Genomic DNA, 19,742 nt, shown 5'->3' with positions numbered 1-19,742 from the left:
AGCCCAGTGAAACTTTCCACCTTCAGCAGATGACCTGCAGATTAAGAGGGGGGCGTTTTATTGAGAATAAATGCACTTCTCTGGCACCAGTGTCTGTTTTGACACCTCGCTCCTTCACGCAAGATTTTTTATTTATTTTTTTAACCACCCAAAGCAAGAGCACAGAGAAATCAATAACAGCTCCTCTGAGGAATGATAACTAAACGGAGCTTGGAGGTATATGCTGGGGAGGTGTCTGTGTGTGAATGCACAGGACGCAGCAGGAAGGCGGCAGAAGAGAGGCGCGAGCAGAAGAGAGGCGCGAGCAGAAGCAGCGGCGAAGAATGAGCAAAAGAGCTGGACAGCACATAAAAATGATGCCCAATTGGTAATGACATGACACAAAGTGAAGTGACAAATTAACTGAGATTAGCTGAGAACTGCGTCATTTATTGATTGATTCAGTGTTCACAGGCACAGTTCTAAAAGGAACTGGGACACATACATACAACATATTTATTCCAGAGACTGAGCATCTCAGCTAAGTTCTGATCTTATCACGTTCCTTCAACAATAATTATTTGAAGAACTAACTTGTTATATTTCTCTTCACTGCATCCATAACGTTCCCAGCGGTCATGTCAGTGCTTGGCTTTATCAGGCTACCTCACCCAGCAGATCAGCTACAGCTATAACATTATGCGTGCATCCAGCACATCTAAACTTGCTAATCATAGCCCCCACCTTAAAACAAGTACACAGTATTGGGTTTTGTGGTGTATTGTGCTATAGAGAAATTGCTTTGGCAAAGTAAGGCAAAAGAATGATGGAATATAAATGTGTGTTTGATGAATTCCCAACAGCAACACGGGCACACGGAAAGGCCAAAGGGATGAAAGGAAAGTCGGACTGTATGTCAGAGGAAAGGCTTGTTTTTGTTTGCTGGGGGCTCCATCCTGTTCAGCAAGAGCTGCTTTAAGTCTTCTTGAAGACCTGCTTGCAAACAACTCCTGCAGCTCTCAGCTCCTGGCGAGAAAAAATACATGTTTGATATCATTACTCTGACCTGTGAGAGACTTAGAAAGTAATGTTGACAAATGGGAACCTCTAAGCAGTGAATGGACAGGAATTACTGTCATTATTAACTAGTAAAAAGTGGTGTTTATTTATTTAATTATGAAGCTGAGAAAGACCTCAGAATATATGAACAATTGCTCCAGCGTCAGAGGCTGGTTCTTGCTCCAGCCTCTGACGGGGACGGTCGCATTCTATCTCTCTCCCTGCCCTCCCTATCTTTCCTGCTTGCTGCTTGCTGTGAGAGCGTCTCTTGCACACTGTTCGAATAAGAATAAGATTGAGAGCAATATGGATTTGGCAAACTGGGCCTTCAAGACCATGGATCGAATTTTTCCACTATGAGATCTGGGAAAGGGGAGCCTGCGTGTCCGAGTGGAACAGACCCGGTTGGATACGTCATCGACTCTTGGAGCTCGTGGAGACCTGTGTGCTTCTCGGCCCTAGAGGTGGAAGACGTGGAAGACGCTTACATATTTGGCTATCTGGTAGCGGTATCTTTTCTGTTTGGGCTTGGAGGATACCTGATTTACCGTGAAATCAAGAAAACCTGGACGGCAGTTCGACATCTGCAGAGGCTGCCGACCCAGGTGGATGGGCTGACCAGAATGGTACAGACTCAGACTCAAAGCCTGATGAACCTGAGCCGTAGACTTGGGGAGTAGCAGGTGAGAGGGGTTCGATCTGGAGATAAGGTACGGTTCTGCTCAGTGAGGACGGTAACTAATGAATTTGGATTATTGGATTTATTGAATGGTTTCCCAGTGAGACTGAAGGCTGTTGAAAAAACAAGCAGCCTGTTCCAAAACAACATCTGCATTATCAGAATTCGGCTCCCTAGCCGGCCTTGGCTGGCAATCATATCTCTCCAGAACTATGTGTGAAGGCCGCTATCCCCCTCAGCCCTCTCTGTGATTTGTGAAGCTGGATCTGGTGTACCAAGGCTGCTGATGAACTTCCATCACTATCAGCAAACTGTTTGCCTGGGAGCTGGCATCTGGGCTCCACAATGCCCCCACCCTCTCGTCTCCGTCTGCGTCCCCTCCTGACCCTGACCCTACCCACCATACTGCTATCCCGGCTTTATATGTGCAATATGCTTTTTGCTGAGGTGTTTTTTGGAACCTCGTAAGGTGTTCTTTATGAACACAGTATGAGATGATTTTTTTGAACCTAACTATCCCAATGTATCTCTTTCTGTCTCTCTGCTAAAGGTAGCGCCGTTGTGAAACGGTTGCATGACCTCAGACATCTGTCCCCCCCTGTCTGTGTTATGTTTTTGTTTTGGATGGATGTTCTGTTAACTGCAATTTCCCCATTTGTGGGACTAATAAAGGCATTCTTGATTCTTGATTCTTGATTCTTGGAACAACCTGAAGACAGTGTTGACAGAAAATTACCAACTTACAGTTGGTAAGGGTAGGAGGGGCTAGAAATGCAGCATTTTAAATAACCTATGGCATTGTATAGGCTAATCTATTTTCACATTTTACATTCCTCTTTTTTATTCTTCATTTAATTTGGTAGTTTAGTTGAGAATAAGATGTCTTTGTATTGACAGAAAAACAAAATTAATACTGAGAGAACTACACAATCTTGACAATTATCCATTAATTTTCTTAATTGCATACCAAACCTAGGGTCATGTGAGGGCTGAAGCCTATCCCAGCTGTCATTGAGTGATAGGCGGGGCACACCCCTGACAGGTCGCCAGTGTTTGACAGGGAGACAGACAACCATTCATGGTCAGCTTCAACCCTACGGCCTATTTAGGATCACCAATTAAACTAATATGCTTGTTTCTGGCCTGTGGGAAGAAGCTGGAGCAAACTCATGCAGGCAGAACGTATAAACTCCACACAGAAAAGTCACTGAAGGCCGGTGGATTCAAACCTAGGACCGTGAAGCATCAGTGCCAACCACTGCACTACTATGCCACCCAGAAAAATTGAAATAAACAAAAACACAGGCTATTGAAGCTTTAAACGTCAAAGAAAATATCAAATGTAGCTTGTGGAGAACTTGTAGTTTATTCCACTTTAAAAATCTAGTTCTGCCAAAATAAGCACGAAAATATGAAATATCTCAGTACTGTGTACTATTAAAGATATAAATGAGAAAAGAAAATGGGCAGTCTCTTTAATCATGACATGATTATTGTTTTGTGTCAGTAAGGGGGTCTTCCAACCTGGTAACGCAGAGTTTAGGGATGTTGTTTTGTCTTATTGATCTCAGATGATTTATTTGCCTGAAGAAATGGGTGAATCTTATTGATCCACCAAAGAACCCTCAATCCTTCAAATGACCTGAAAAATCACACAGCTGACACTGGATAATACAAATTTCCACCTGGAGTTTAATTCTCAGCCACTGGAGGTCAATGTTGCTCTACATTCAAACTGTCTCAGAGCTCTTGGGAACTCTCCACTAACACTGTAACTGATTTCAGGGAAGCTGATTGAAAACAGCTGCTAGCATCACTTAAACCAAATAACTTAATAGCAGATTTTTTTTTTTTTGCTTAGCTTTGATAGCAGTAATCATACACAGGAATATCTGATAATGCTGTGCTAATGAAAATGGTAATGGGCTACTTATTATGTTAACGCATTTCCAGATGCAAATGCGCTTTAGCAGCATTTATACATTATAGGCACACGACTCACGTAGGTAGACGCTGGTTAACTGGGAGGCTCTGCTCATAATGACTGACAGAGGTGCCAAGTACAGGAGTGGAAGAATTTGGATTACTTTTAATTTCACAGTATGTACAAATTTTATTTTTAATCATGCACTTTGCATCTGGAGGGAACGCTTGGGAATCAAATATGTAAGCAGAGCTATTTAATTAAGTGGAAATAATTATTTGGCTGTGAGTTGGTTGTGTAACTGTCAGAAATCCACCATACAGGCTAATGTTACTGCTGCTTGAACTGGTAGTTAATTCATACTAGAGTCCCACATAAAAAATCAATGCACTTCACACACATCGCTGAGAGGCATTCTGGATTTGGATTAAAGTGTCTAAATTGAATGTATTAATATTCATGGCAGGGACCGATATTCTTACCAGATGAAGCTCATCTCCCTCCACCCAGTGAGTCCAGCCTCTTCCTTCAATCTCTCCCTTTTGCACACACACCAGCTTGTTTCCCTCCCAGGTGATGGTGGTCTGCATGACGTGGCAAGACAGAAGGGACAGAGAGAAAAAGTATGATGCATCACTGAAGGATCTACTCAGAACATATTGATTTTAATATACAGTATATAATAAGCTGAATAAATGGCCCAGTCTCCCTCATTTCCTCTAAAGCTAATTATTTGGATAAAAATCTTTACACACAAACACACGTGACCTTCCCTCTTAGCCCCATTCAAAACTGTTTGTAGCTTAACTATAATCAGCCTATAAGCACACAAAAAAGGTCTTTCAGGGGGACTGCGGATCATCTGTGATCCCATTCAGCAATCAGTGACACAATCTGATTAAATGTGAGTCCTGTCCTCTTCCAGTTCTTTCCATGCAGCATCTGACATTGCTCTTTTTTTTTTTTTTTTACAATTTACAAGAGTATAAAAAGTTTGAAAAAACTTATGCCAAAGAGTGGAAGTTTTTTTTTTACACACTCTTATGTTTTAATGCCAAAGAGCCACACACCTATGTCTAACCTGCATCTTGGCAGGTTCCTAACCACCAATGCATCACTTGGACACTAAGTAGCATTTAAGCCCCCCCCTCCAAAAAAGAAAGTTCTCACCATGCATTTCCGGTCATCCACTCCAGACAGATTCTCCTCAAACTCTTGGCCCACGCAGAAGTCCATGCTGTAGTTTTTGAAGGTACTGAGAGTCTTGATGATTATGCGGTCGCCCTCGTGAATGATGTCCTTGTCAGGCTTCAGTAAGGTGGCAATTTTCCTGATGGCAATGTTAACATCTGGCCCACGAGCAAGTTGAAAAAAAGAAGAAGAAAGAACAGGAAACAGAGAAGCAGTGAAGTTTTATGCACACGTGGACACACAAAGAACTGCCTCAGTTAGATGGAGTAGGAAGATGCCAGCCTAAAGACCTAAAAATTAGTGTTGAACTCCTGTTGAACTTCCAGGTTTATAATGTCATGACTGATTTTTAGAGCTTCAAATTTGTGATGTGTCTTCCTTCCCTAGGCATGACTTCCAGTTTCCCCCTACTAATAAACTCACCGAGAGTCTTCAGATACTCCTCGAAGTTGTCGCTGGAAATCATTTTCCAACATCCTGTCAGATTAGGGGCCATGTTGATTGGTTTCTTTACTTCTAGAGAATGAGGAGGTCTGCAGTGGTGAGCTGCTGGGGATGGAGTGCAGAAAATGCTCATTTTTAATCTGATTACCTGCTGAGTTTCACTTTTTTTTAAAAAATGGAAAATGCTGCTGGCACCTCCCACTTTCCTCCCAATGCCAAGACTACGTAATCTCTCAATCCTTAACACACTTTACTGTGCTGGGCACAAGAGGTATGCTTGATCTACATAATGTAAACACTTGCACCCTTTATGTTGGAGAATGCTTGCATGTTTAGGTGGAATTAGCATGAATACACTTCGGGTAGTAACTGACAGTTTATTTGTGCTTCCACGTGTGGCAGATTTGGCCTGTCAGCCTGCTTCAGTGATGTTTAAATTGGGTTTTTAATTAAATATCAGAGAAATCAACAGTCAGACCAAATGAATACGAAAGAAATCATTCAGCGAGAGAAAATGGCTGAATGGAGTACACTAAGAGGATAATATTCGCAGTACAAAAGCAGAATCACCTGAGCTTAAAATGATCCAACTCGAACAATTAACTGTGGCACAATAGTCTGTCACATCTTCTGTCTCGCCTAAATAACTCAATTAATTTGATAATCTCTTTTTTTGGGCAGTGTGCTGCAGCCAACACACTGCCTAAATCCTTTACTGACTGAAAGACAGGCAAAGACGCACACCATCATCATAATCACCATCATTTAGTATCAATGGAATAGCAGTGCTTTCAGCCATTGGTCTGAGTGAGAAAACACCTCCTGTAGCCGAGCAACTGTCAGGATTACTTTAAATCCTTTGGTGGGAGAAATGCAGGCCTCACAGACACAGTGTGTGGATGACAATGGTGAAAATGAATAGAACCCAGAATGAATTGCTGCTGTTAGGAGAGGCAGCTGCTGAGTAGAGACACCCACAATGACATTCATACAAGAAATACAAAAAAGAAAAGATTAAAAGTCTACAACCTGGAAGCCTGGCAACTAAGCTGTACACTCACTGGCCACTTTATTAGGTAGTTATTAGCTTGTGGGTTTGACCTCCTTTTGCCTTCAGAACTGTCTGCATTATTCATGGCAAATATTCAACATGGTGCAGGAAACATTCTCACGCAGTTGCTGCAGATTTGTCAGCTGTGTAACCATGATAAGATTCTCTCATTCCACCACATCCCAAAGGTGCTCGATTTGATTGAGATCTGGTCACTGTGGAGACCATCTGAGTGCAGTGAACTCATTGTCACATTTAAGAAGCCAGTTTGAGATGATTTGAGCTTTGTGAAATGGTGTGTTATCCTGCTGTTATCCATCATAAGATGGGTACACTGTTGTCATAAATACTCAGGTAGGCTGTGGCATTGAAAAGATGCTCAGTTGGTACTAAGGGACCCAAAGTGTGCCAAAAACATATCCCCCACACCATTACACCACCACCACCTGCCTGAACTGTTCATACAAGAAAGGATGGATTCATGCTTTCATTTTGTTTACACCAAATTCTGACCCTACCACCTGGATGTCGCAGCAGAAATCGAGACTCATCAAACCAGACAACGTTTTTCCGATCTTCTGTTGTCCAATTTTGATTAGGCTGTGTGAACTGAAGCCTCAGTTTCCTGTTATTAGCTAACAGAAATGGCACCCAGTGTGGTCTTCTGCTGCCGTAGCTCTTCTGCATCAAGCCTCAACATGTGCATTCAGAAATGCTCTTTTCCATAATGATTGGTTATTTGAGTTACTGTTGCCTCCCTGTCAGCTCGAAGCAGTCAAACCATTCTCCTCTGACCTCTGGCATCAACAAGGCATTTTCACCAAGAGAACTCCTGCTCAGTGGATATTTTTCTCTTTTAAACCCTACAGATGGTTGTGTGGGAAAATCCCAGCAGATGAGCAGACCCATCTGGTACAACAACCATGCATATTAAGAGTCACTTAAATCCCCTTTCTTCCCCATTCTGATAAACTTCAGCAGGCCATCTTGACAATGTCTACATGCCTAAATGCATCAAGTTGTTGCCATATGATTGGCTGATTAGATATTTGTATTAATAAGCAGTTGAACAGGTGTTAATTTTATGCTATTCAGCATTCAGACATTCATGTTGAGAAATATCACACAATTATTTATTTTTTTTACCTCATCTGAACTTTAGATTTTTAAAATATATTCTTCACTTTAGTTTCTTGAGTTTCCATGTTAATGTGTGTGTGTCTCTGTCTTAAAGTTTTGCAAACTATGTAAACATCAAGCACAAAGATGAGAAATAAGACTATTTCCATCCCAAACAAACTCTGCTGCTTCATTATGAAAATCATATTCAAATGTTTTAAATAAATGAAAAGTGATTTTTTTTACAAACTTTCCTCTTTGGTGTGTATGCAGGCAGGATTTGAGCTGACAACAGCAAAGTAAAAAAAGTCAGGCAGGAATACACAAAAATATTTTATTTGAATTAATATAACTGCCATGAAGTGCAATGTGTAAAAACACTGAATGATGAAAAACTTCGAGGAAACAAATGTGACATGAAGATGTGGCTCAGTATCACTTCAAAAGACACCACAGCAGCATTTGGATGCTTCCTAATAAAAATGAGCCGTGCCTGGAAAACACACTTAGGCCACCAGAGCTTCCAATCCCTGAAGACGAGCACTCATGTGTGAGTGAATTCACCCTTCGAGGGCACCATCAGTCATCTAGACTCTTTACTGGCTCTTGTGCCTGTTTAACGAGCGGCCTAAGCACTGTTCCCTTATTTCTCATCTCGCTGTCTTCTGTGTAAAGATTGTGCTGGTGAATATATTCTATCACAGAGTCTGGGATCAGGTATTTGACACTCAGACCCCGTCTCAGCGCCCGGCGGACCTCTGTGGCGCTTGTCTCGTTCTGCACCCACTCCCTCACGTGGAAAATGTTTTTCCTGTGGCGGGAGAGCGTGTCCGACTCGTGCACGGCTCGCTCGGGCTGCAGCTCCCCTCGACTGACACAGACGAGGCCAAAACGCCCGACCAGCTCCTCGACGTGGTCGGCCCACCACAAGCCCGGGATCTTGAAGGTGTTTAGGAAATCAGCTCCACACAGAAGCTTCAGCTGGGGAGACGAATCTGAGTGGAGAGGCAGAATGAAACAGGGAAGAAGACTACTTACTGACTTTCTAATCAGTTTTTATGATTTAAAAAAAAACAAACAATAAAAAATGGTGTAGATATAAGTTATGGTTTTGGGTTCTTTAATTCCCCTCCTGCGCTCCAGTCCTCTTTCTGAGCAATCACAATAGCAAAGAGTGACACAATCTGCACATGGTCCTATTTTTGAATGCAGGGACACAGTTCACTGGGGTTTTGCCGACTGCCTAGTCCACAAAGAAGCTAAGAAAAAAAAAAATACTTGACTGAACTGGCTCCTCAAAGAGTTCTCATACTAATAAGAATCAAAATTTAAAAATTGAAGGCGCCAGTGATGTGAATATAAAAGTAAAAGAATGTGAATATTTGGAGTCCAGACCAGGCAAATAAAATGCACAACATAACTAAAATGGACTTGTTCTACAAATTACACAACTTAGATATTCACGATGCTTGAAGCTAAAGAAAATTATAACAACTCTAATTATTCTAGGAATTCAGCTTTCACATTAAAAACTTAGAAGGCTTGCATAACAAAGATAAACTGTAATAAAAAGGAGACTAGAGCAGCAGAGAAGCTTTCTGCTGCAAAAATGTCAGACTTTGCACACAACTGCATGCTCTATCTGCTTCATTTTTTTATTAGAGCTCAAGGGTTTCTCTGTTCACTATTCTGTTTTTTTGGTCATCTTTATATAATGTAGTGTACAAAAACAGCAGAACCCAAAAATATATCCCTGTAAATGCTTTGTTAGAAATCACAGATAATTCATGGAAATGTCTGGAATACTCATTGGTCAACTTTCGTTAGACAACACATGACATAATGTGCCCCCCCCCTCCCCACACACACACACACACACACACACACACACACACACACACACACACACACACACACACACACACACACACACAGAAGGATTCAAACTATCCTTAATACTCTCTAACTACTGTTAGTCAGGACCACGGGGCACCATCAGGTTTCATCTGGCACATTATGAGGGATTCATGCAAATCCTTCCCCTGTCGTGGGACTGGTTAAATATCATCCCAATGTCAAAATGAATCTTCAGCATTTCAAGTAGCAATGTTAGCATGCTAACATACAATAACAATTTAAACATGCTGATGTTTAACAGATCTAATCTTCATCATGTTCACCTTCTAAATTGCTAAAAAACTCAAAGCACAGCTGAGGCAGAGAGGGCTGACAATAATGTGGCACTTTTCCAAAACCCTATACATAGTTTCACTCTGACCTGCTGGTGGAAGAGTCAGAGGATCATTAATGCCAAAGTCACACTAGGGAAGTGGTTGGAGACTGCAGTACAACCAAAATTACTGCAATTGTGTGCAATGAACTTGTGAGCTTGTTGCCTTTGAAATGGTTGCCTTGAAGATGAGGACCAGGTCTGCAAACACAGCTGCCATCTTCTTAACTGCAAAATGACATAGATGCCCAGCAACCTTGCTTTTATATATGAATATAACCAGAATACAACCAGTTGGCAACCAGCTGAGTCCAGCCCCCCATTGCTAAGAGCTGTGTCGCAGACAAATTGCACTCATTGGTGCAGACTGACTCAGACTGATTGCAGCATGTTGGCAGTCTGTCTAGATTTCTAAATTAGATGGCAAATATATGCAAACCTTTGACAGTCTGAGAGCGACTGCAGTCAGTCCGAGTCGGACTGCAGTTGTTTGGAGGACAGATTGCCTCCCACCAGGTGACCTGTGTAATTGCTTTGCAATTGAAAGTGGTCTCCCAGAGGTTGAGTGTATTGCATACTCAACTTCTTGCAATCAGTTGCTGAATGCAAAAAAAAAAAAAATCAGTGCAATCTCCAGGCAACCAACGATTTTTTCCTAGTTGCAATGAGGTTGCCATGCTATTTTCACTCTAGTATGACTGAGCCATAAAAGGACAGAATTAATCTTCTAGGCACTCGTGCATGTCTTGACAATATGTGTATTTTCGGATAATATCAACATATAAATGTCAGGGTTCTAGCCAGAAAAAAATTTCAGCCCGTTGCTTGTGTGGCGGGGCTAATGATAATTAGCTTGCTAATGCTAATTAGCAAGTTAATTAGTTGTCTGAAACAAGGTCTGGGTGATGCCGAAGCATACGAAGCGATGAGGTATGAGCGTTATGGTGTCGGCGGAGGACATCGATTTTCCAGGATATCTCCAAAAGACGGCAAAGTCACTGGAAAAAGTCACTACATTTGTTGCTTGTTGCTTTTTGGGAAAAAAGTTGTGGGGGGCAGTGGGGTGGGGGTCTGAAAAGTTGCTAAATCTAGCAACAAAGTTGCTAAGTTGGCAACACAGCTCCTGGGAATTTATGTGCAGTGCCTGGCTATCAACCGCTGCCTAGAACCCTGAATGTATACCATTCAGCACTATATAAAATGCCTGATAGCAGTCTGTGGTTAAAGAGTTTCTAAGCAGATCCCAAGTTTTTAACAATAAGACATTCTTACTTGAGTTGTTGTGCGTTCCCACGCTCTGCTCATACGCTTTCAGAATACGCCCATAATGATACCTGACAAACAACCAAAGGAAAAAAAACCCTGAGATTTCATTTTCAACATTTATGTGATAATACACTTCTATTTGTGTTTGTGAATCCATCCATTTCTTCTTTATCTTCATTTGCTTTCAGTATCTATGTGGTTTCATTCATGTACAGTGTGCCATTCCTGCTTTGTGCATCAAACTTATTCTTCATGCATGTGCTCAGGCAATACACTTTTTGGTTTAAACATGTCAATAAAGCTTTACTGAACTGAAATTATTAGAAAAAGAAAAAAATAGCCATGACTCATAGAAAAGCTGTTAAAATAGATGAATAAAAACCTTCACTGTTTTCAAAGCCTCTTAACGTTGTTCTGAGTGTCTGTGTGCATGAGTGCTAGGGAGTTAGATGATGTGTGACATGGCCTGCTCACAGATTCGGGACAACTGTCAGCATCATGTGTTGATCAGCACCCATGCTGTGAAAACATGCCTTACAGGGGGGTGTGGTGGGGTCACTCTCGAGGGGATTTAAGAGGAATAAAAAGCAGAAGAAACAGAATGGCACAACTGGGTGAGACCCTTCTAAAGTGTCTACACGTGTCATACAATATTTGAATGTACGATTGTGGTCAAAAGTTTACATACATTCATCATTGGCATGAATGTCATGGTAATTTGGGGCTTTTAATGATTTCTTTGAACTGTTTTTTCCAGGGTGGAATTACTTAACAGCTTACATTCTCTTAAAAGTGATGCAACTGAGACTGTAAAGGTGCTGACCAAGAAAGAAGCCCCCAAATCAACACCTTCAAGATCGACTGAAATTTGCAGCTGCCCACATGGTTAACCCTTCTGGAGAAAAAATTTATGGCCATATGGCAATTTATTGACAAAGATTGAGGAGTAAAGATGAGGCTTTCAAACCTAAGAACGCTGTACCAGCTGTAAAGCATGGTGGTAGCATCATGCTCTGGGGCTGTTTTGCTGCCAGTGGTTCTGGTACATTGCACACAATGGATGGAGCAATGAAGAACACCTCCAAATTCTTCAACTTCACCTTAAATCAACAGTTAGACAGTTGAAACTTTGACAAAATTGGGTGTTCCAACAGGACAATGATCCCAATCACATAAAAACTGTTTTTTTTGAATGGATAAAGCAGACTAACATTAAGCTTCTGGAATGGCCTTCCAAAAGCCTCAACCACAAATTTCCTGGTCTATGCCAGGAAACCAGCCAATTTAAATGAACTCAATCCCCAATTCTGCCAACCCCCCCCCCACCCCCCACTCAAATATCCAGAAAGAATTATGGCATACGCTTGTTGATGGCTACCAAAACCATCTGGTTGAAATGCAACTTGATAAATATTAGTGGGGGTATATGCATATATTTGAGCCTGTATGTATGCTTTTGACCCTTTGTGGATTAAAGAAAAATCAAAAACGAATCCAAACTTGTGCATCCAATTCTTGTTTTTTAAAGTTATCAAAGATGTATGCTGTACAATCATTCCACCCTGGAAAAAGAAATCATTAAAAACCCCAAATTACCATAACGTTCATGCCCATGATGAGTGGATGTTAACTTCTGACCACAACTGTGTCTCTGTTACAATCATAAAGTCAGGAACTATATTTCCATAAAATGCTTCCCTTTCACAGTCCAAAGACATGCATGGGGTTAAGTTAACTGGTGATTCTAAATTGACTGTAGGTATGAATATGAGTGTGAATAGTTGTCCGTGTCTATGTGTCAGCCCTGCAACAGACTGGCAACCTGTTCAGGGTGTACCCTGCCTCTTGCCCTATGATAGCTGAGATAGACTCCAGCCCCCCCACGCGACCCTGAATTGAATAACCAGAAGAAAATGGAGGGATGGATAGATGGATGCTTCCTTTGGGTCAAATAAATGTCATATTTCTGCGCAGTTAACTTATGTGTTAGTGAACGAGCAAATACTCAGTCTGCCTTCTTTCCCACCCTTTTCCTCAGAGTGCAGCACCTCTCTTCAAATATATTCAGCACTCAGGCACCCTTTTGCTACTAAACCATTCCCAGTTGGCCAATGAATTTAATAGCCTGTGGTCCTAATTTCACCCCATGAAAAAACCCAGACCTGATATGGGTCCAGTCTAGTCTAGTGGCCCCCCAAGAGACTAAAACACATAAATTAGGTGCAAAAAAAATAAAAAAACTGGTGACACTGTTACATAAATGGCAGAAGCTTGTATGAAAAAAGGCTCAGAGGGGCAGCAAAGAACAGTGGATCCCTGTGAACTCTGCTGTTAAGACCAGGATGATCTTACCTTCTTGCACATTAAAACATCTTCCATATGACATGATATGAGGACCTCTAGCTGTAGAACACTATTACTATGACAGGAGATATATTTGGTGACTAGGAATACACAACATGTAACCTCACAATGTTTCAATCACTTAAAGCAATGGCATTTTCTCTGTCCTCTACACAACTGACACTTAATACAAAGTAAATCTCCTCCCTGATTAATCACCGAACAACTCTGTGTTCAGTCCAGGGAATTACTGACTGCAGTTATTAACAGTAACCTGTGTAACAGTGCATGTAATTGTCAGTGAGGTGCATTCATAAGAGCTGACAGAAAAGAGAAAGCAAAAATTGTTACAGCCATTTAGTTTCTTTTACGATATCCTGAGAATTTTTGTATTTTAAAACTCATCCCAGCCTTAAAGGTTGTTTATACCTCATAGTGACCACTGTCTCCGTCCAGTCTGGCTGCTGGCTCTCCCATTCATCAACTGTGACCCAGTTGGAGCTCTGAAGTGCCAGCTCTGCCATAGCAACACGATGCTTAGCCAGTACCAGGCCTTGCTTTCCATAGCTATCACCCACTGGGGACACAATGCCACCCACCACTTGGTACTGCCCTGGGGGGGAGAGAAGATTAACAGAGTTTAACTGGGTCATGACAGAGACAAAGAAATGCAATTGTCAAGTATAATAGAGATAGTGGTGTTAATACAATTAATGCTACATCTGATCTCACATTTGAGGACAAACGGGACAGTTAATCTTTTTATAATGGTGTGATGAAGGTGAGTGATCATGACAAGGTGCATCAAACTATACTGTCACTTATAATTCATAATGTGTCATCAATTTTAAGGCTTTAGAAAATGGCCCTAAACAGTGAATTTATTTAGTTGAGGAAGTTTGAAAGTCAAACATTCAGAAACAGGAGAAAAACAGCTCCTCTGTGCAGCTTAAATTGAGTTCTGATGGTTATCCTCAAGCTAGTCAGCTGATGCCTTATAAGTAAGTGGTTAAAGGAAAACTGTAAGAACATTAATGTTCCTTCACGTTGAAATGCTACACTGTGCTTAGAGCAGCTTTACAATGTAAATGTCCTGAATTTATATAAGAAGACTGTGTCTGCTGAAGCTGGGATTGTGTGCCAGAACAGGTCAGAACACAAAGCCTACGGTGACTAAGCATTTTTCTATATATTGGTCTCCAAATCAGTGAGACTGGCATAACATAATAAGCACCTGCCTAAAATTTTGTTGGTCCCCCTTTTGCTGCCAAAACAGCCCTGACCCGTTGCTGCATGGACTCCACTGGACCCCTGAAGGTGTGCTGTGGTATCTGCACCAAGATGTTAGCAACAGAGCCTTTAAGTCCTGTAAGCTGCGAAGTGAGGCCTCCAGGGATCAGACTTGTTTGTCCAGCATATCCCACAGATGCATGACTGGATTGAGATCTGGAGAATTTGGTGGCCAGTACCTCAAATGCGTTCCTGAACCATTTTTGCTTTGTGGCAGGGTGAAAGAGGCCAAAGCCATTAGGGAATACCATTTCCATGAAAGGGTTTACATGGTCTGCAACAGTGCTTAGGTAGGTGGTACGTAACATCTACAACATCCAATAGATGGCAGGACTCAAGGTTTCCCAGCAGAACATTACCCAAAGCATCACACTGGCTCTGCCTGTTGTTGGTGCTTTTGGCAGTGTACAGGGGTCAGCATGGGTAGCCTGACCAGTCTGCAGCCCCATACACAACACGATGCTCTGTGTATTCTGACACCTTTCTATCAGAACCAACATTAACTTTTTCGCCAATTTGAGCTACAGTAGCTTGACTGTTGGATCGGACCACACGGGTCAGCCTTCGCTCCCCACGTGCATCATCGAGCCTTGGCTGCCCATAACCACGTCGCTGGTTCACAACTGTTCCTTCCTTGGACCACTTTTCATAACTACTGACCACTGTGGACCAGAAACACCCCACAAGAGGATGCTCTGACCCAGTCGTCTAGCCTTTACAATTTGGCCCTTGTCAAACTCGCTCAAATCCTCACACTTGCCCATTTTTCCTGCTTCTAACACATCAACTTTGAAGACAAAATGTTCACTTGTTTCCTAATAAAGCCAACCTACTAACAGGTGCCAAGATAAAGAGATAATCAGTGTTGTACACTTTTCCTGTCAGTTGTCATAATGTTATGCCCGATCGGTGTGTGTTAGCATTGTTTTAGCATAGAATTGGAGAGACAATAATACAGGGTGTTAAAAGATGCAACAATTTTGTGACCACTAGAGGGCAAAAGACCCCCACTGCCTGCTGAGCAAAAGCCTAATTTCACTTGCGGCAGACACAGAGAAACATTAGCATTCATTTGGAGTTGTGTTTATGGCAACTTGACATAGGTATTCAGGTATTCAACTCTCTCTTCTCCGGCTAGTCTTAAAGTCTGCATGTCTGCTCTTTAGCGCTAGAAAGGTCATAGAGTTTTATCAGGGATTGTTTGCTGCAGCTGCAAGGGACGAGGCAAATGACAGAGGGATACTCAATCAAAGTGTAGATTTAAAGGCCACAAGAGATAAACAATGAGCTAGTCTAAAAATCTCTGAAGAATGGCATAGTTGGGTTGTAATCCTCTGCAGTTACATCACATATATAGTACTATCAAAATCTTGAGCCACCTTTCATTCCATTATATGATGCTGGGAAATTTGAAATAACTGCAGCAATTTATTGAAGCATGAGCAAGTATAAATGGAAATACAGACTATAAGACAAACACAGTGTTTGTACAATTCTAATATTTGGTGTGACCACCTTCATCCTTCAATACAGGCTGAACTCTCTGAGGCAGCTCTCTTCTCATTTCTTTCAGCAGTCTTCAGGAATAGTTCTCCAGGCTTCTTGAAAAACATTCAAAGCTCTTCTTTGGATGTTTCTGCCTTTTGTTCTGTTCTCTGTCAGGACCATCCCACACTGCTTCAATAATGTTGAGGCTCTGGGGAGGCCAATCCATGACTGATAGTGTTCCACTGTGTGCTTTTCTATCCAGGTATGCTTTTACTGCATTGGTGGTGTGTTTGGGAAAAAATGAAGAATGAAGCACTTCTTCTGTCCTCCACTCGTCCAGTTTACTCAAATATTTTTTAAGGACACACTGAACAAGATGCTGAGAGTTTCAGCTGATAGCTCTTTGGGAATCACCTTGTTGGTACAAAAACACAATTTTAACAAAGTGCCTAAAGATACAATTTAAAATTGGTTCTTTGTTAAGTTGTCTTATGTGGAGTTAGGTGCCTTTTTATACTTGAATGGTTCATCGGTCTGAAAATGATCAAGTACAAAGACTGTACTAAAAATGAGTGAAAAAGCAGCCAATGTCCAAAGGAAAACTTTGAAAGGCCACCAGAAAGCCTGGAGAACTATTGCTCATTGAATGACTCATTGTTAATATGAAGTCTATTAATCAGTGGGCTTTACAGAGGAGATCTTACAGGAGCTGCTCAAACACTGAAGGTTTTCTTTAAAGTCAGCTAAAAACAAACTATAAGCAGATTTAGTGTCGTCTGGTTCTGACCTGTACTGTGCATGTGGTCTCTGGCCAGCTCGAAGAGCCTCATATGCTGGTTGGTGATTGGATTAAATGAGCCGCAGGCTAACAAGACAAGTGGGACACGGCGGGTGGCCATGTTGGTTTAACCTCTCACACCGTAGTCAAAGAGCCTTGGAGGAAAGTAAAACAAAATATTAGTGAGTCACATCACGAGACACAAGGTGACAAGGCTTAAGGAAGACAGCAGAGAGAGAGAGTCCTCTTCTAGAAACTTCTACATGTAAAATGCAAAGAGATTTAAAACCCTACACACAGATGAACACAGTCTAACCCCAGAGAATGAAACACTAAAACACTCAGGTTCCCAGCCTCTAACTATTTATCATCAGGACACCAAATGCACTTAGAAACACTGACAAGAATCAAGGCTGCAGCATTTTTCTGAGGCTGCGCACTGGAAGACGTGAACAGCTACAGTGGAGTTTTGTTTTATTGTTCATGTTTGTGTGTATAAAGAGCCCAAAGGGAAATTAACACCAGCCACTGCTCAGCCAACTCAACCACTCACTCTGCCAGGAATTCAGCCAACATTTATTTCAATTTAAATGAACCACTTTCTTGATCCTACAAAGTGAGTAAGTTAGCTTTATCTGAACTTATATTTACACTACATTCTGAACTCAGTACAAACATTTTGTATTCATCTGCCAACCTATCAAGCCACAGTTAACACCCATGTCTGTTAAGATAATAATGCAATGACTTTTAAGGAATAATTTGGTAGCAAACATTATTGTCACCATTTCAGCATCCAAGAAAAGGTGCAACAAGGCCTCAGTCTCACCTTTGTTTCTGAATTATGCCACTGAATGGGCAGAAACGTATTTTTACACAACTTTATGAGGTCATAGTAAAGTAGTGAAGTTGCCCTTTTCTTCTTAGATATAAAATGTTATGAATTCATGATTTCTGTATGTTCCTAATTAGGAAATTAATTCTTAAGTTATGGCCAATAATGTGTTTATGAGGTCATACTTTTTTTTTTTTTTTTTATTCAATTTATTGCGAACAATCAAAATAAAATAAAAAGAAAACAACAACGAAAATAAATAAACGTGTAGGAAAATAAAACATACATATATCCATATATGCATATATACATATATTCACCTATATAACAAACGCAAATCAAACATCAATAAATAAATAAATAAAATGACCAGCAATGTATTTTTATAACAATCTCAAGGTGTTCGAAAAGGGAGCAGGAAGAAGCAATAGCTTATCTAGTCCTGTCCCCATTGCCTTTTACAAATTCATAATTAAACTGGATTATAATATTAACCAAACATGCATACGCTAACACCAGCATGCATGGCTACACACACCTACCCATGCCAAAGTGCCCTGTGATACAATCTACCCAATCTTCTATAGATCATTTTAATGTACATGAAGCTACAATCCAGTAATAACAAAATAACAAAACATCTCATTCGTATTTATACACATTATTTATATGCTCCTTATATTTTTTTCTTGAATTGTGCAATAGTTGTACTTAACTTAATTTAAGTACTTAACTTAATTTAAGTTAAGTACTGAACACTGACCTTTGACCATGAAAAATGTAATTGGTATAGCCTTGATTGAGTGCAAAAGTTTGAACCAAATTTGAAGCACTTACACGAGCAGCATGAATGTACAAAGAGAGCAAAACTGCCTCTGGCCACAGTTGTTGGCAGCATAGAGGCAAAAATAATCCTTCTGGTTTTTGGTCTTGCCTCATACTGCAGCAGCATTAAGGGAGCCTATCCCAACTCTCTTAGGGTGAGAGGCAGGGTACAAGCAGGGCAGGTTGCCAGTCTGTTGCAGGGCTACACTCACATTCACACCCAGGAGCAATTTAGAATCACTATTTGGCCTATCCCATGCATGTCTTTGGACTGTAGGGAAAAAACCCATGCAGACACAGGGATAAGTCCACACAGAAAAGCCCCAGGTGGCCTGTGGATTCAAACCCAGAACCTCCTTGCTGTGAGGCAACAGTGCTAACCACAGCACAGTGGGGGACACTGAAAATTAATGCAGTGAACAACAACAGTAAGATGCTGAACAGAAAGTCCCCTTCAGCAAGCACTTTCAAATTACCAGCTCACTATGATGAGCACGGATGAAAGAAAAGAAAGCCTTCAAACAGAACTTCCTCCTGGCAGAAAGCTTTCAGTCTGGATGTGGACGCTTATCCTCTGCCTCACTTTAACTCTGACACATTCAGAAAGTAATTAGATTCTTCTAGGCCCCCTTCATTTTCACACTTAGTACACGTGAACGTATTTCTACAACATGAACTGGCAGCATGACACACTCTTACTGTGTGCTCTGAATATTCCAGCCTACAGTAGGTTTTTCTGTGGCTCCTCTACACAGTACACGTCCACTGGCAGGGCACAATCTTTCCTTCTGTGTAGGTTTGTAATGGCGTGTTAAGGCTGAAGAAGGTGTGCACAGACAACAGTTACAAGCGTCACTGGCTGTAATAAAGTTAAAACACCATTCAGCATTTCAGGGAACTGTGACAGTCCACCTTGACATTGAACAGGCAGCTAACAGTAACTAGCTCAGCGGACTAATAAACCAGATACAACGCGATTGATCAGATAAATAGAATAATCGCACATTCAAACAGCCGTAATACAAACTACACTCGGTTTAAATGCAGGTGCAGGTGTTATTACCTTCTTTTCACATTCTTCCTGTTTGCCCAGTGTGTCACACTGACACCACTCCTCCCCCCCGCCTGCCTGGGAGAGACGGTTGCTTCAAGGTTCCGCAGATAAAATCTGGCTCAAGTGCGACCCCTGGTGGATGAAGATTTAATCGACAGAGCTCTCCGTGGTACTGAAGTATGCACGA

The 19,742-nt window shown here is 41.4% G+C and overlaps 1 protein-coding gene across 3 annotated transcripts; it reads right to left on the bottom strand.

The window, feature by feature from the left end:
* Positions 1-403: 403 nt before the first annotated feature.
* LOC115796318 (nicotinamide/nicotinic acid mononucleotide adenylyltransferase 3-like) lies at positions 404-19,661 on the bottom strand. Of its 3 annotated transcripts, XM_030752662.1 has the most exons (8): positions 19,565-19,661; positions 16,851-16,996; positions 13,715-13,898; positions 10,949-11,010; positions 5,256-5,381; positions 4,812-4,990; positions 4,124-4,225; positions 404-1,005 (listed from the first exon to the last, which is right to left on the bottom strand). In XM_030752662.1, exons 2-8 carry the CDS (start codon positions 16,960-16,962, stop codon positions 955-957), a joined length of 816 nt encoding a protein of 271 aa, XP_030608522.1. In that variant the 5' UTR covers positions 16,963-16,996; positions 19,565-19,661; the 3' UTR covers positions 404-954. The 3 variants fall into 3 exon arrangements, with proteins under 3 accessions (XP_030608522.1, XP_030608524.1, XP_030608523.1); XM_030752664.1 differs by lacking the exon at positions 5,256-5,381; XM_030752663.1 differs by lacking the exons at positions 404-1,005; positions 4,124-4,225; positions 4,812-4,990; positions 5,256-5,381 and adding an exon at positions 7,805-8,441.
* Between the last annotated feature and the right edge of the window lie 81 nt (positions 19,662-19,742).

The sequence above is a fragment of the Archocentrus centrarchus genome, chromosome 17 (assembly GCF_007364275.1).
Source record: "Archocentrus centrarchus isolate MPI-CPG fArcCen1 chromosome 17, fArcCen1, whole genome shotgun sequence".
Lineage (NCBI taxonomy): Eukaryota > Metazoa > Chordata > Actinopteri > Cichliformes > Cichlidae > Archocentrus > Archocentrus centrarchus.
The sequence above is the reverse complement of the archived record's forward strand: the minus strand, read 5'-3'. Positions and strand labels throughout refer to the sequence as shown.

Excerpts from the sequence above, each read along its gene's own strand:
- LOC115796318 (XM_030752662.1), bottom strand. The coding sequence starts at position 16,962 with ATGGCCACCCGCCGTGTCCCACTTGTCTTGTTAGCCTGCGGCTCATTT. Across the intron at positions 11,011-13,714 it reads GAGACAGTGGTCACTATGAG|GTATCATTATGGGCGTATTC; the intron begins GTATAAACAACC and ends GTTGTTTGTCAG. Across the intron at positions 1,006-4,123 it reads AGGGAGATGAGCTTCATCTG|GAGCTGAGAGCTGCAGGAGT; the intron begins GTAAGAATATCG and ends TTTTCTCGCCAG.